Below are 14,399 nucleotides of genomic sequence, written 5' to 3' on the forward strand. Positions count from 1 at the left end.
TGGATTCTGCAATCGCGTCAAGACCCGTCTTAGGTTTATAATTATAAAAATAATAATTATTAATATTATTTTAATTATTTTATTATAATCATAATTAATATTGAATGTTATTATTGTTTTTTTTATTATTATTTTATTTTAGTAAATAATTCTTCTTTAAATGTAAAAAGATGACGAACAAGAACGAAGACATTCGCATTTCCTGTTCACCCTTCACGTCTGCAGAGAAATCGACAGCGGTATTTATTTTTAAATTCTATTTTAAATTCACTTTTAACCACACAACAGAACGATGACGTCATAAACATGGATACAACGATGCAAAGACACGTACAATACAATACAATACAAAACAAATAAAAGAATTTTTTCAAATCAAAAAACAGTCAATACATAAATCCACTTTTACTCACAACACTACAGGACAATTACATCACCATGGATGTCTCCATCTTCTGGATCTTGGGAGCTGTGGGAGGCACAAAGATTGCGGATCGACTCAAAGTTTGACGGAAGTGGGCAACGTCATATCCTCTATCTTGAATGGCAAGCAGTTTATTCCGCATGGGTTGGGAAAAAAATTTTGGACTTCTTCTTTAGAATTTTTTTCTTTTTTAGTGCGTGTGTGTGTGTGTGCGTGTGTGTGTGTGCAGTGTTGTGTGTAGCAACATTTTCCTTATTTTTATCATTTATTTGTTCTGATCTTTTAATGATTTACATATTAATTTATTTATTTTGATTAATTATTAATTTTCGTACATTAAATTATTTTTCTTTCCGTCATTCATTTGTTCGTTTGTTCGTTCATTCCTTTGCTCATCCATTCATTCATTCATCCTTTAATTAATTTAACTAATTAATTAATTCATTCACTTACTCATTCATCTATCTCATCTTCTCTGTCTTCTCAGTAGCAGCCAACTGACCAACTTACTGAAATGTATGTACCTGCCAAGCAAGATAGATCACACATCCATCATCGTACATGTTTCAACATCCACAAAATCATACAATCAAACCCTTCAAGTCCTTCATTTCGCCTCGCAACTCAAGAAATCACTTTCCAGGACGAGATATGCCTCAGTAAGTTCTCTCCAAATGTCAATTTTTTAATTATTGTTCATTTATTAATTTATCAATGAGTTTATTTTATCAAATCGAACAAACTAAATTGAAATAAATAATTCACATTAAATAGAAACAGCGTGTTTGTTATGTGTTTTTTTGTTAAATTGTCATCACAGTATGAACAATTATTCAACTGAAACCGTAACGAACTTATTTGCAGGGCATGTCAAACTCGACGATCAGCAGTCGGAGCAATACGAGACATTCCGATGTCGATTATTCGTCGAGTAGCGAGCAGTCGGTTGATACGGTTATATTCGTGGCCAACGGAAAAACCGTCGGTAAGGATCCAACTGTCGGCGTTAACTGCGAAAAACCGACATTAAATTCGACTCCACCCATTGCCAAAATTCACCTCAAAAATAGAAAGAATAGGATTGCTTCGTGTGAGAAAGATGACCTGACATCATCGGTATCGAGTATTCGAGCCCAGCCACCAGGTCGTGAGAGCATATTTCGCGGCGAGTTGAACGTGGAAAATGAAAAATCCGACAACCTACACGACGAAATTGTCAGCAATATTTTCAAAAACAAAACGATTGAAAATTCATTATTAACGTCTGGAAAAACTGAAGTTGGAGGAAGCAATAAAGAGTTATGGGTGGATGGCCCTAAGAAGAACGGCTCCATGAACCACTCGGAAAAGTGGATCGACGGGCCAATCGGTGAATTTTGGACGACTCCACACGCCGGCATTCACGGGATTTCATCTCCCAAAATTAAAAAAATTTATTCCGCTCTCAAGAACAGCAAGCACAAACAAAATTGTTGCGGATTGAATGCAGAGAAAGTTAGTACTGTCAGCGATGCTCAAGAAAATGTTGAGGTCTGTCCAAACAATATCGCTGCAGAACCATCTGCAGAACCATTTCTAGTAGAAGCTAGTCCTGAGATAAACGCCTTTCATAATTTTTACACCAAGTACAAACAGGACCTCATACAAAACGATGCTACATCAATTTCGAGGAATCACATCGCGGAAATTTTTTCCTCTAGGAGGAGCTGCTGCTGCAAGTGCCACCTCGACAGGAAGCTGAATTTCAAATCACCAAAGCGCAACTCGTCGAAGGATAAGGAAGGGAAACATCGTCTGAAAAAACTGGAAAATCTCACTTCTAAAAATTGCAAAAGCAATAAAACGGATCGAACTGCGAAATGGGTGTGCAACGTTCAGGATTCCAGCTTTGCAAAGTTCAGTCAGCTGCTTCATTCTCGTAAAGAACTCCTCAAAACATTTCAATCTCCCAAGAACAAACAAAACCTGAAACCTATATTAGTGGAATATTTTCAAAATGCTTCGCCCATAGCCACTTTCGATGCCAGTACAAAAACAAAAGATGTCCGGTCATCATCATCTCCCCCGCCAGATTATTCATCTTGCCTGCTGAACAATTGTGACGTTATGAATAATAAAACATCTATCGATCAGAATTACCTTGGAATCATGTCCGATTTGAAACGATTGAAACCTTACAAGAACTTACTTTCAAACGTCGACGATTGCTTCAACTGTTCGATGTACAACGACGACGACAACAACAACAACAACTGCCTTTCTCTCTCAACAACTTTTCCAGATGTAACGTTGAACAACGTGACTGAGTTCAGAAAATCGGGACCAGACGGTGCCTCCTGTCACGACCTGTTCTTCGAGATCGATTCCTCAGGCCTATCGATGACAGATTTAAACAACAGCATCCACAACTCACTGAAGAGAAACCACACAACGAAAGCCAGTTCGTCCCATAAACATCACAAAAACGGTCTTAACTATTCATCGACAGAAACCATATACATTCCAAATACTAACCGGTTAACGACTGGAAGAAATGAGGAAACAAGCGCCTCAAACTGGAGAAACTACTGCCAGTTGAAACCAAACTCGACATCATCTCCATCAAAATCGAACGATTCACCGGTAAAACGAGATCGGTGTAACATCGCGATGGCCTTACTGTCATGTGCCACAAGAAACAAAAAACGCTCAAGTAGTAACTGCCGCTCAAAAAAACCTCAAAACTCACTTTACTCAAGCTTCTGTTTGAAACCTCACAACAGAAACGACAACATAAATGACGGAATCGTTGACAGGGATGTACCAAGATACTTAGTTCACGGTAAGAGAACCGTCACGGTCACTCATAAAACGAGTTGTAACGGAGCGAATAATATTCGATCGGTAATAACGTCATCACCCTCTAATGCTTCCAATTCGTTTTGCAACAGAACTTCCAGGTAATTTGAAACGTGTGATAGGCAACGCAAAACCGGCAAATTAGATTTAAATAGATAAAACGTCACATTGAGAACAAATTTAAATAAAAATATATAGGTGAATATTTTTCCATTTTGTTTTTTATACTATATGGCCTGCAGACTAGCAAATGTTGCGTTCAGATCTACAAAGGGTTAAACTAATTCATTTAAAATATGCATATGTTTCTGAATCTTTTCAAGTTTTCAATTTTTAATAGGGTAGAAGACATAATTTTCAATGTGTGCAAGAGCGTCATGCAGACACCATAGTTATCATTTCTTTTGTTTTAGCTTTGCTTGTTGGTTTTATTTTCTATTTTCACTTGATAAATATTTCGTTTTGTTAATTTTATTTCTTCATAAAATTTATTAAACATCCTGAATGAAAAGAACGAAAATTTAGAGTGTAAAGAATAAGAACCTGTTTTAGCTTAAAACATTATTCAACGCTATTACAATGTTTTTACATTACATTTAAACTAAAAACGTTTAAGATCTAATTAATGAATAACCTATTTAAACTCCAAATTAGGTAGAGCAAATGTTACATCAAGCGACAGTCCAAACGCATTTTGAAAATTTGCGTATAGAGCATACATACACACACACACACACACACACACAAAAAAACACAATCCCATAAAATTCTTAAGACTGAACGACAGTCAGTCAGTCAACCAGCCAGCCATTAAAAACACCACAAAACTTCATTAAATTAACACATAATTAAGGTTGATGTATGTTTAACAGTATTTTGAAATAAGAAAAAACAATAACATAGTTATAGCATTAATTATTATTATTGTAACATAAACTAAGCTGAATACTTTCATAACTCAATAAAAACACAGCCACATATATTGGTGATCATAATGATTCTGTCATTGTTACCATCATCATGAGCGTTATCATATCATAAGTATATATATATATATATTTATATTTAAAATAAACGTTGATTAGCCACCAATTATACATCAATTATTTTAAAATAATTAAGTGGATAATTAATTAATTAATTGTGATTAATCTTTTCCACCCTCTTCATCTGTGTGGGTGTGCCAGGTGAGGCGTTCCTCGTAAAAAGTGATGACAATTTGTGGGCAACGAACATTTGCAATCCTAGCTGGAACTAAATCAGCCTCATCCGAATCTTTCCTACATATTTTTTTTAATTTATATCACTTACATGGAAAGAATAAAAAAATCAAATTTATAGTCAAATCAAACTTAAATAATTTTAGGTGAATTTCAGGAATAGACTCAATTCAAATCTTAAAACCTTAGATATCTTGAAAATTAACCCCATCACTAACCATTTCATGAGGAACATGAGTTCACCGCTGCTATCAGTGGCCCCGATAATTCTCTCTGGCTGCAAACCTCTTTCGAATCCTCTCAGCTTGTTCTCTTCCTCGGCCTGTGCCTTTTGGAGAAACAAATTTTTATAATGTAAATTGCAATGAACAAAATATAAATAAGAACCAAAGAGTAACAAAAGTTTACATTTAATAAGTAGGTCAGCTTGTGAAAATGAATTCCTTACCTCAGCTACTTTCCTCTTTTTGCTGCTGGAAGTTGATGTTGTGGTCCCTTCGTCATCTGTCGTTTCTTTAGTTTTCCTCTTTTTCTTTTCCTCTTTTTCCTTTTTTGATTTTTCTTCGTATGCGGCTATAAGCTCTGGACAGTCAAGGTTTTCAACTGGCTCCCAAGTGTTTTCAGAACTAAAAAAGTCAAATTAACTCATTAAAATAAATTATAAATGCAAAATATTAAGTAATAATTTCAAATTTGGTGAAGAAAAAATACTGCCAGACACAAAATCTTTTAACACATCAACACTAAGTTACCAATAAAATAAATATAATTAATAGATCATTGTTAATTCATTGAAAATTGAAGATAATTAAATAAAAATAATATTGAAAAAAACGAACTCACTCAGGATATCCCTTCCATTTCAGGAGATATTCCTTCTTGCCACCCCTCACTCTCATGTCCACGACGCGCTCCACAACAAATTCCTCTTCTGCCTCAGCATCCTCAGCTGGCTCATCTTGCTTTGATTTGGACTTTGACATTTTGGCGATTCAATAGGAACTAGAAATAAAGAAATAGCAATTATTAAGTCAAAAATTGAATTTCGTGCGATGAATAAAAAACTAGAAGCGGTAAATTCTGAATGAGAATTGAACCGGAATGAAATTAAATTTCAATTTTAAATTTAAAATCCGTACTTCACTTTCAGTGGTTGACAATTTAATCAGGCGATAAAAAAAGCGAACGAAAATTGATGGTAGAGACAAAAATGAGAAATTGTTATGCAAAAATGAGAAAAATGACAAATCAGGCGTCAAACAAACCGACGAAGAGACAAAATTTACAAATATGCAACCAGAATTGTATCTCTACCGCGCCGGTCAAACAAAGAAAATTAAAAATGGCGTAAAAATTAGGTGCGTTCGTTAATAATATAAGGTTGAACTCAATGACACAGACACCACATCAAGTGAACACAAGCGAAAATCCCGCAATATTACTCAAGTATGTGATTGTACTTTTAATAAGTAAAATTTAATTAATTGTTATCCATAAAATAACTCAATCAAATCTCAACGCAGCAACAATATGGCACATGAAAAACGTGTCAAATATGAACACGCAACTAAATGTATGAATCTGTCGAATAAAATATTGTACAAATAAGAAGTTATATTCTTTTAACAAAATCATTGAAATGTATACAATTTAAAATACAAATTTACCAAAAACAATTTACTAAAGTTTAAAACATACAAAGATAATGACACATAACATTAAAACATGAAATTGTCTAATAAAATGACATAAAACAAATTCTAAGACTTTGACATCAACCTGTAGACAATTAAAACATGTTTGGAATTAGTCTTAATGTAGTGGTACAAGATATCCAAGTCTAATTTGACGTCATGTTCGGCATTCACGTCCCATGCCTCTGCAAACTCCAACTTAGTGATATAATTACCAGTATCTATTTCATAAAACGTAATGGCGGCTACATTAGAGGAGCACCTAGATAGAGTAACCACTCCAATAATGTCCATATCGATTTCACAAATGACTAGTTGAACTTTGGAATGAAAATTTTCGCTAATGGCTCCTGGAAATGTTCTCTTCTTGATCGCCCTACCTGAAGATGTGTGTGTTACGACGGGCCTCTTTTCCTCACTGTAGTCCAGCATGTATAACAGTTCTACTGAACACGTCGGGTTGTTAAACTTGTCGTAACCGTCGCTTTTCAGGTTGTAAAGTTCAACAGAATCGTTGCTAACTTTGACGATTTTCCCTGAAGAATCTGGATAAAAAAAACATTTATCTGGATCGAGTAGCGCATTTTTTATATTTAATTTGCCATCCTTGGCAACTGTCCTAGTTCTTAAACACTGAACACTGAACTGAGACTGAGAAAAAGAGGAAAATACGATGTAATGCCATGGCATACCTCCTACAGTAAAGAAGTCCCATGGAGCAGGCACTTCAAACAGCAATCTGCAGTAATTTTCAATTGATGGAATTACTGGTAGACTTTCAAACTTCAAATTATTAACAGGCTTTGAATAAAATTCGCAATCAAGTCCAAAAATTCTGACCATTGCATCTGAAGATGTAACCAATAGCATGTTTTCAGACAGTAGTGCTTCTTTCATATCAAAACCAAATGATTTGGAAGAAAGAGAAAACACACCTTGGAACCTCAATGGCCATACTGAAAACAGAGCAAAAACAAATGTCTTTTTACCACCTTCTGATATAGTAGCAGAAAGATAAAGCCTCTCTTCTTGAACATCCCACATGATAAGTTTGAACTTGCACAAGTCAGTCATGTAAAGTTCTTTATCAACAGTGCATGTGTGACAATTTATTCTGAGAAACCAGTTATTCTGAGAAATGACATAAAAATGAGGTTGTTCCAAAGATTCTAGATAGCTGACATCTTCAACTGGACACTGAGAAAATAGGCAATCTTCAATTTTTCCATATTTGCTAGAAGAGATACTTTTGAATTTTATTTTTATTCCCTTCATACAGGTCTTGGAAAAAATGTTACTATACTTCTGCAGTTTATTATTGAATACTATTAAATTATCATAGAACAGTTTATATTTAGATTCAATGGTACATTCAGATGAAAAAACCTCTTCATGGATGTCATGTTTTGACAGTAAAAATTTTAACAATTTCATGTTCTGTCTGTAAGGATTGATTGGACAAGAATATTCTCTCTTTCTCAGGGTTAAATAAATATTTTCAAACTCCATTTTAATTTTTAATAAATTATTTATTTTATTTACTTTACAGTTTTACACTTTTACAGTGTTGTAATTTTTTTAATTCTTTGGTTAGCAAGTTAGCAACATTTTTATTTTCTAAGCAAGGGTTTGCTCACTCCACCCACTGTGTCCCTGTAAAATATTGTGAAGTTAACTTTAACCTTCTTTAATTAACTTTAAATTTAAAAAAATAAAATTGAGAATTTTCGTTTTTAAAATGAAAAATTTGGCCTGACTAACATACCATAGCAATAAAGTTTAATGCATCAAATTACATTTATAACGTAATTGTCTGACACAACATTTAGGTAAACTTTTAAAGAAATTTAATAATAATCAATCATAGGAAAATTTGCTAGTCAAAAGAATTTTTTCCTACTTTTAAAAAAGTGATTAAAAGTGAGCTGAGATTAAATGTTTGCTTAAACTAAAAGTGAGCTGAGATTAAAAGTAATTTAAAAATCAAATGGCAGACGAAGGTGCTCCGAAGGAATCGTGGCTCCATGATTTTGTGAAGTGTGTGGATTTTGCCGCTAAAAAGCACACAAAACAAAGAAGAAAAGATCCAGAGAAAACCCCTTACATCAACCATCCTATAGGTTAATTAAAGTCTAATTTTTTACTAATTTAAAATTTATTAGTTTTTATTTATTTAATTTTAATATTAATTCTTAATTTATTCACTTCCGTGTTTAAGACTGTGTCTACTGACCGTTTAGTATTCAACTTTTTTACTGGTGTGCAGTACAAATTTATTAATTGATTTCCATTGAATTTTTTTTTGACCTGGGTATTATTACATTAGGAATCATGAATTCAAGAATGTAGTAATTGTTGCTGAGTTAGGTTCAAATAGGAAGCTCTCTTAAGTCAAGTGCATTTAATGTTAATCAAATGTCATAACTAAATTTCAATTACCTATCCCAATCTCAAAGTTTTTAAATCAAATCACATTCTTCTTACTTTGAGAATAACTATCTTAATTCTGTAGGTTTATTAGGTGTATTTAGCATTATACAGTGTAAGCAGCCACTAAAACATTATCTCTCTCTCTCTCTCTCCTCTCTCTTCCTCCCTCTTTCTCTCTTTCTCATTTACTCTTCCTTTTTTATACAGCCATATCAGCTAACAACATGCCATTGATGTACACATTATTGTATTTGACAATTCTTTCAACAAGTTCTTCTAAGAATATTTCATTTATTTATTATTCTTATTAGGAGTTGCACACATCCTGACATCTGAAGGAAACATTTCTGATATAAATGTTCTGCAGGTTTTATTTCTTCCTTAATTTGTTATTTTCATCTACAGTTATTATTCATCATTATGTCACAATTATTATTAATTATTTTAATTATTACATATTATGGTGTTGTATTTCTTTGTTACTTTCATTTTTTTCTGTTTTAAACTTAGTTTCTGACAATTTGTTTAAATATTACCTTAAAGTTATTTCAGCTACAGTTGAATTTTAGATCTTAATATTTCAGTATGAATGCCATTAAATTAAAAAGTTATCATTTCATTTTGTTTATCATATTTGTAAATATAATTTGATTAACTGTTGATTAGGCAGCATTACTCCATGACACCATTGAAGATACAGACACCACTTATGATGAGATTGAATATTTGTTTGGCAAAAAAGTTGCTGGTATGTGAACTTTTTCCTAAATTTGAAACACGTTTACACATTTTTGATAATTATCAAAATTTGTAGTTTTATATCACAATTTTATTGTATTCATATTTTAAATTGTGTTTCAAAATTCAGATATTGTACTAGAAGTTACAGACAACAAGGGCCTAACAAGAGATGAGAGAAAATTAGAACAAATAAAAAAAGCCAAATCCGTTTCCCACGAAGCTAAATTAGTGAAACTGGCCGACAAACTTTACAACTTGAGGGATTTAAACAGAGCAACACCAGAAGGTTGGAGCCTGAAAAGAGTGCAAGATTATTTTATCTGGGCATCAAAAGTTGTGGAAAACTTGAGAGGCACCTGTCTGCCTATTGAGAATCAATTAGACATTTTATTTAAAGAAAGAAATGTTTTAGTTTAAGGTCTTTTCAATTAATCTAGTGATAGAATCGTGTTTTTAATTGTTAAACAATTTTTTAGTGATTTTTTTGCTGGTTAGTTGCTATTTTTGAATTATCATTTTGTTCTGGTCTGTTATGTTCATTGTATTTTTTAGAAAATAAACTTAATTTCATTAGAATTGTGTGCATTCTTAATAAAAAAAAGTATGTAACTGAAATCTAAACGCACAAATCTGGAAATTTGTATGTGTCAGAAAGGAATTATGATCATCTTTCACTTGCACTGCATATGGATGGTTGTTTGCAACAATAGTAACTTAATGAAGAAAACTTTCTATTTATTCATTAATCACACAAAACGAACTGCTCATATAAATTATAACATTAAGTACATTAAAAAACACTTTTGATTAAAAATTTAACGGATTCAGAACTAGATGTCACTAAAATTTAATGCAGCAAATGCATGTACATGTGTGTGTGTATGTATGTAAGAATTATATCTGTGTATGTTATAAATACATATGAATTTTGCAGCCCTAGTTGGTCATTAGCATTGACTTGCTTTGCATTCAGGGGTGAAAAATTGGCGATTAGGAGCTGAAATCTTTGTGGTAAGCAATTAGTTTTAATATTTATTGCTCTTTTTATGGTTTTATTGTTAAATTATTAATTGGCGAGGTGTTATGGCTGAATTTTGATGCTAAAATGTTAGCTATTAGTTTTGTCTTGTTGGCATCTGTCTGACCTGTTTGCTTCTGTTTATTAATCAATGTTGCTTTTTTCTTTTAGTATAAATAAAAAATTTTAAAGTAAAATCATTTGCTACAGTTTAAGACAGGTTAGGTCTAGAAATCATTTTTTCAAGTTTCAGATATTGTACCAGCTTGTAACAAAAAATGGTTTATGCTGATAATATTATAATGTAATAATAATCTAACTAATAATTATTAGTTTTAATAAAGTTCATACAACAAACTTAGACATAATATTTAAAAAAGTATTTTTTTTCATTCAAAAATTTTGAAAATTGAATAATTATTAATATTATTTCCAAAGAAAAAATGTTATTCAAGAATTGAGATTTTTATTTCTAATTTTAATTTTTAATAATTAACACTTTATATATTATAATGAATTAGCTTATATATATATATATAAAATACTAATTCTTATGATAATCTATAATACTATACTATACGTATACATATCTATATATGTATGTGTATCAATATATCTTTATATATGACATGTCATTTCTTATTTCAAAGTAGAATTAATAAATTCCTAAGTAGGCCTATGCCTGCATCAATAAATGAGGGAAAAGAATTCTTGCAATTGAACTCTGTTTTCAGAGTTGAGAGATAAACAGCAGCAAATGAAATTATAAAAATTATTATTAATATTAACAAATAATTATATTATTAATAATGAATAATAAAATTAAAAGGGAGAATAATCATTTAGTGCTTTCTGCTGCTACTGATAAGAATATTTATTATTATTTCATTAATAAAGATATGGGCATCTACAGTTTACAACACACATAAAAATCTCTAAACATATATATACTTAAAAATTTAAACTCACATACAAATGAATACATACATACATGTACACAAATACATACATACATGTATATACACATACATACATACATACACACATACATACATACATACAATCTTACACGCTATACAGTATACACATACATGCATATATCATATTGTGTAATGATAATAATATACACAATTTAAAATGTTTTTGAAGAGCTCTTTTACTAGCTTATGTTTCATCTATCCAGGATATAATGATATTATAATAAGTTGCTATGTGTGGGTGTTTGTGTGTGTATATGTCTTTGTATGTATGTATGTATGTATGTATGTATGTATGTATGTATGTATGTATGTATGTATGTATGTATGTGTGTGTGTATGTATGTATGTGTATGGGTATGTGAAGATGCTTGAGTGTGTTTTTGTGTGTGTGCGCGCGCGCGCGTGTGTGTGTGGTGTGACTTTCATTATTACTCATCTTGTTTGAAAATACTTATTTATATATATATATATATATCGAAGTAATTTTTAGTTAGTAGTATGTTATGTCAATTCATGTTGGCTTAATTGTGTATGTGTGTATGTACATGTGCATATGTGTGTTTGTATGTTTCCATGTCATGTTCTGTCAACAACATCACCATAAAATGCTTCTAACTTAATGTGTTTTCAATTTACAATTTTATATGTTTTAATATTGAGCAGAAGAATCTGACGTTTTTTTAACATACAAAAAATCCTTTTGGAGTTGTCTAATTTCATTACTACTACTACTACTACTGCTGCTGCTGCTACTACTACTACTGCTGCTGCTGCTACTACTGCTGCTATTATTATTACTACGATTGAGAATAATGTCTTTTTGTATGGCATTACTCATCAGTTTGTTATTTATAATAATATTGCTTTATTTTTATTGTAATTATTATTCTTTTATTTACCTATTCATTCATTTACTTTTGTCATTCATTCATTCATTCAATAATTCATTCGTTCAATAATTCATTCATTCAATCAATCAATCATTCTCACATTCTCTCATCGTTATTTATGCTATTAAATTTTTCATCTATGTATGTTATGTTATATTATTTGGTGTATTTTATTTAAGTCATTTGTTCATTTGTTTGCCCAACTGTTCTTCATTCTTTCGTTCATTCGTTTGTCCATTTGTTGGTTCGTTCATTCGTTCGTTCGTTCATTCATTCATTGAATTAATTCTTAACATTAACTTGTTCATTTATTTGAATCACATCTATTCATACTCATGTCTGAACATGTACATAAATCATAATTTCTTCTCAGTATTACTCCATTCATGCAACAAATTTATATATGTATGTTTGTTCCTCTGTATATGTATGTTTGTTTGTGTGTGTGTGTGTGTGTGTATTTGTGTGTGTATGTACGTGTTTGTATCTGTTTGAGTGTGCGTGCATGTGTATCATTCAGCTGCACTGGAGAACCATCCTTAAATATAACAGTCAATCATTTATGCATCTAGATAGCTAAATTGACATAAATACAAAGACATAAACACAACTAGGTACATATACAGACATGCAAACATACAAACGCTCATACACGCACACACGGATACACATCCATCCAGACAGACAGTCATAGAGGACTAGACATGGTCCCTTCCACGTGCATGATACAGCAATCTATTTTTGCTTGTTGGTGCCTGTTGGTGCCTCTTATTGATTTTCTTCCTCCACTGCAAGTTACAGCTTTGTGGCTGAAAAAAAAACTTTTCTAGCAGCATCCAACCTTCAAATGTTTTTTCCCCTTTCTCTCTCTATTTCTTTCTTTCGTTCTCTCTCTTTTTTTCTCTATCTCTCTCTCTTATTCTAATTTCCTCTTCCTTTTTTTATTATACAGCTCTCTGACATTCGCAGATATCTGCTTACATATCATCAATTCGTACATTTGAACTTTGTGCCCACAGAACCTTAACCACACCACGCGACACCACGTGACCTGACGCACCTACATATTAAGCACGCACGCGCAAGTGAGTTTCGGACGCAGACAGTATTCGAACCATGCCGTCGCGTAACTGCACAAGACATGGCACTTCTACCGACTGAGCTAACTCGCAGACCTTTCCCTCCTTCCTTCTTTCTACCTCTTTCTTTTTCTTCATGTTTTCTGTGTTCATGCTCTCATCTGATTAGTTTGTAGCATTTTTTTTAATTCATGATCAATTTCATGTATGTGCGTCCGTATGTATATTTGTGTGTATATGTGTATATTTATGTGTATGTGTGCGTGTGTGTGTGTGTGTGTGTGTGTGCATAAGATATAAATAGAAATATTAAAATATTATTACCTGCCTATTTTCATTGCATGCACTCTGTACTGCTACTACTATGTGTAATGAATTGAATTGTATCATATAATAGGTAGCAAATCTATATTATTGTACTTGCTCTGGCTCTCTCCCTCTCTCTCCTTTCTTTGTGTATTTATGAATGTATATACTCTGGAATGTGTGTATATTTGAATCGTGTGTGTGTTGTTTATACAGGAATTTTGTTCAACTGACTTGCTTAATTTCGTCGTGATATTAAAGTAAAAAAATTACATTTCTCTACGTCTTCACGTCTGTAACCAAACGCACAAAACTTCTATGCTTGATTTTTGATGATGAATCAAAAAAGTTTGTTTAAAACCTGAACAACAAATGGCATGAGGCACAAGTTCATCACTCAGGTAAGAAGCCCTGCAAAGTTGAGTCGAGTGGAAGACCTTGTTACCCTGCTGGCTGGCTGGCTGGCTGGCTGGCTGGCTGGCTGGCTGGCTGGCTGGCTGGCTGGCTGGCTGGCTGGCTGGCTGGCTGGCTGGCATAGGCGCGAACCACACTCACTCCTCACTCTACCTTTACGCTTGTGTCAAATTTGAGAGACGTCAATAGCAATTACCAAAATCACATATGTATTGTTATTATTGTTATTGTTATTATTATTATTATTATTATTACTATTGTTATTATTGCCATCATCAGGATTGTTGTTATTATTATTGTGAATTTTTTTTCATCATCTGTGGTTTTGATTTATAGCATATTAGGTGCTTTATATAAACAATTAC

General features: G+C 32.4%; 3 protein-coding genes across 3 annotated transcripts in view; 2 read left to right on the plus strand and 1 right to left on the minus strand.

The window, feature by feature from the left end:
* Window positions 1-3,731, plus strand: part of HELRODRAFT_194738 (hypothetical protein) — a gene marked incomplete at its 5' end in the record, with an annotated part of 4,700 nt that extends 969 nt beyond the window's left edge. The window contains 5 exons of the mRNA XM_009033720.1: window positions 1-33; window positions 171-239; window positions 424-568; window positions 912-1,083; window positions 1,289-3,731. The exon at window positions 1-33 is cut by the window's left edge and continues 171 nt beyond it. Coding sequence (XP_009031968.1) covers window positions 1-33; window positions 171-239; window positions 424-568; window positions 912-1,083; window positions 1,289-3,367 — 2,498 coding nt within the window. The 3' untranslated portion in view covers window positions 3,368-3,731. The remainder of the gene's footprint in view (window positions 34-170; window positions 240-423; window positions 569-911; window positions 1,084-1,288) is intronic.
* Window positions 3,732-6,242: 2,511 nt separating this feature from the next.
* Window positions 6,243-7,685, minus strand: HELRODRAFT_183003 (hypothetical protein; the record flags this gene model as incomplete). The annotated part of the gene is made up of 1 exon (XM_009033721.1): window positions 6,243-7,685. The coding sequence occupies one exon, from the start codon at window positions 7,683-7,685 to the stop codon at window positions 6,243-6,245; it is 1,443 nt and encodes a 480-aa protein (XP_009031969.1).
* Window positions 7,686-8,163: 478 nt separating this feature from the next.
* On the plus strand, window positions 8,164-9,764 carry HELRODRAFT_158127 (hypothetical protein; the record flags this gene model as incomplete). The annotated part of the gene is made up of 4 exons (XM_009033722.1): window positions 8,164-8,296; window positions 8,918-8,973; window positions 9,273-9,354; window positions 9,475-9,764. 4 exons carry the CDS (start codon window positions 8,164-8,166, stop codon window positions 9,762-9,764), a joined length of 561 nt encoding a protein of 186 aa, XP_009031970.1.
* Between the last annotated feature and the right edge of the window lie 4,635 nt (window positions 9,765-14,399).

The sequence above is a fragment of the Helobdella robusta genome, assembly GCF_000326865.2.
Source record: "Helobdella robusta unplaced genomic scaffold HELROscaffold_97, whole genome shotgun sequence".
Taxonomy (NCBI): Eukaryota; Metazoa; Annelida; class Clitellata; order Rhynchobdellida; family Glossiphoniidae; genus Helobdella; species Helobdella robusta.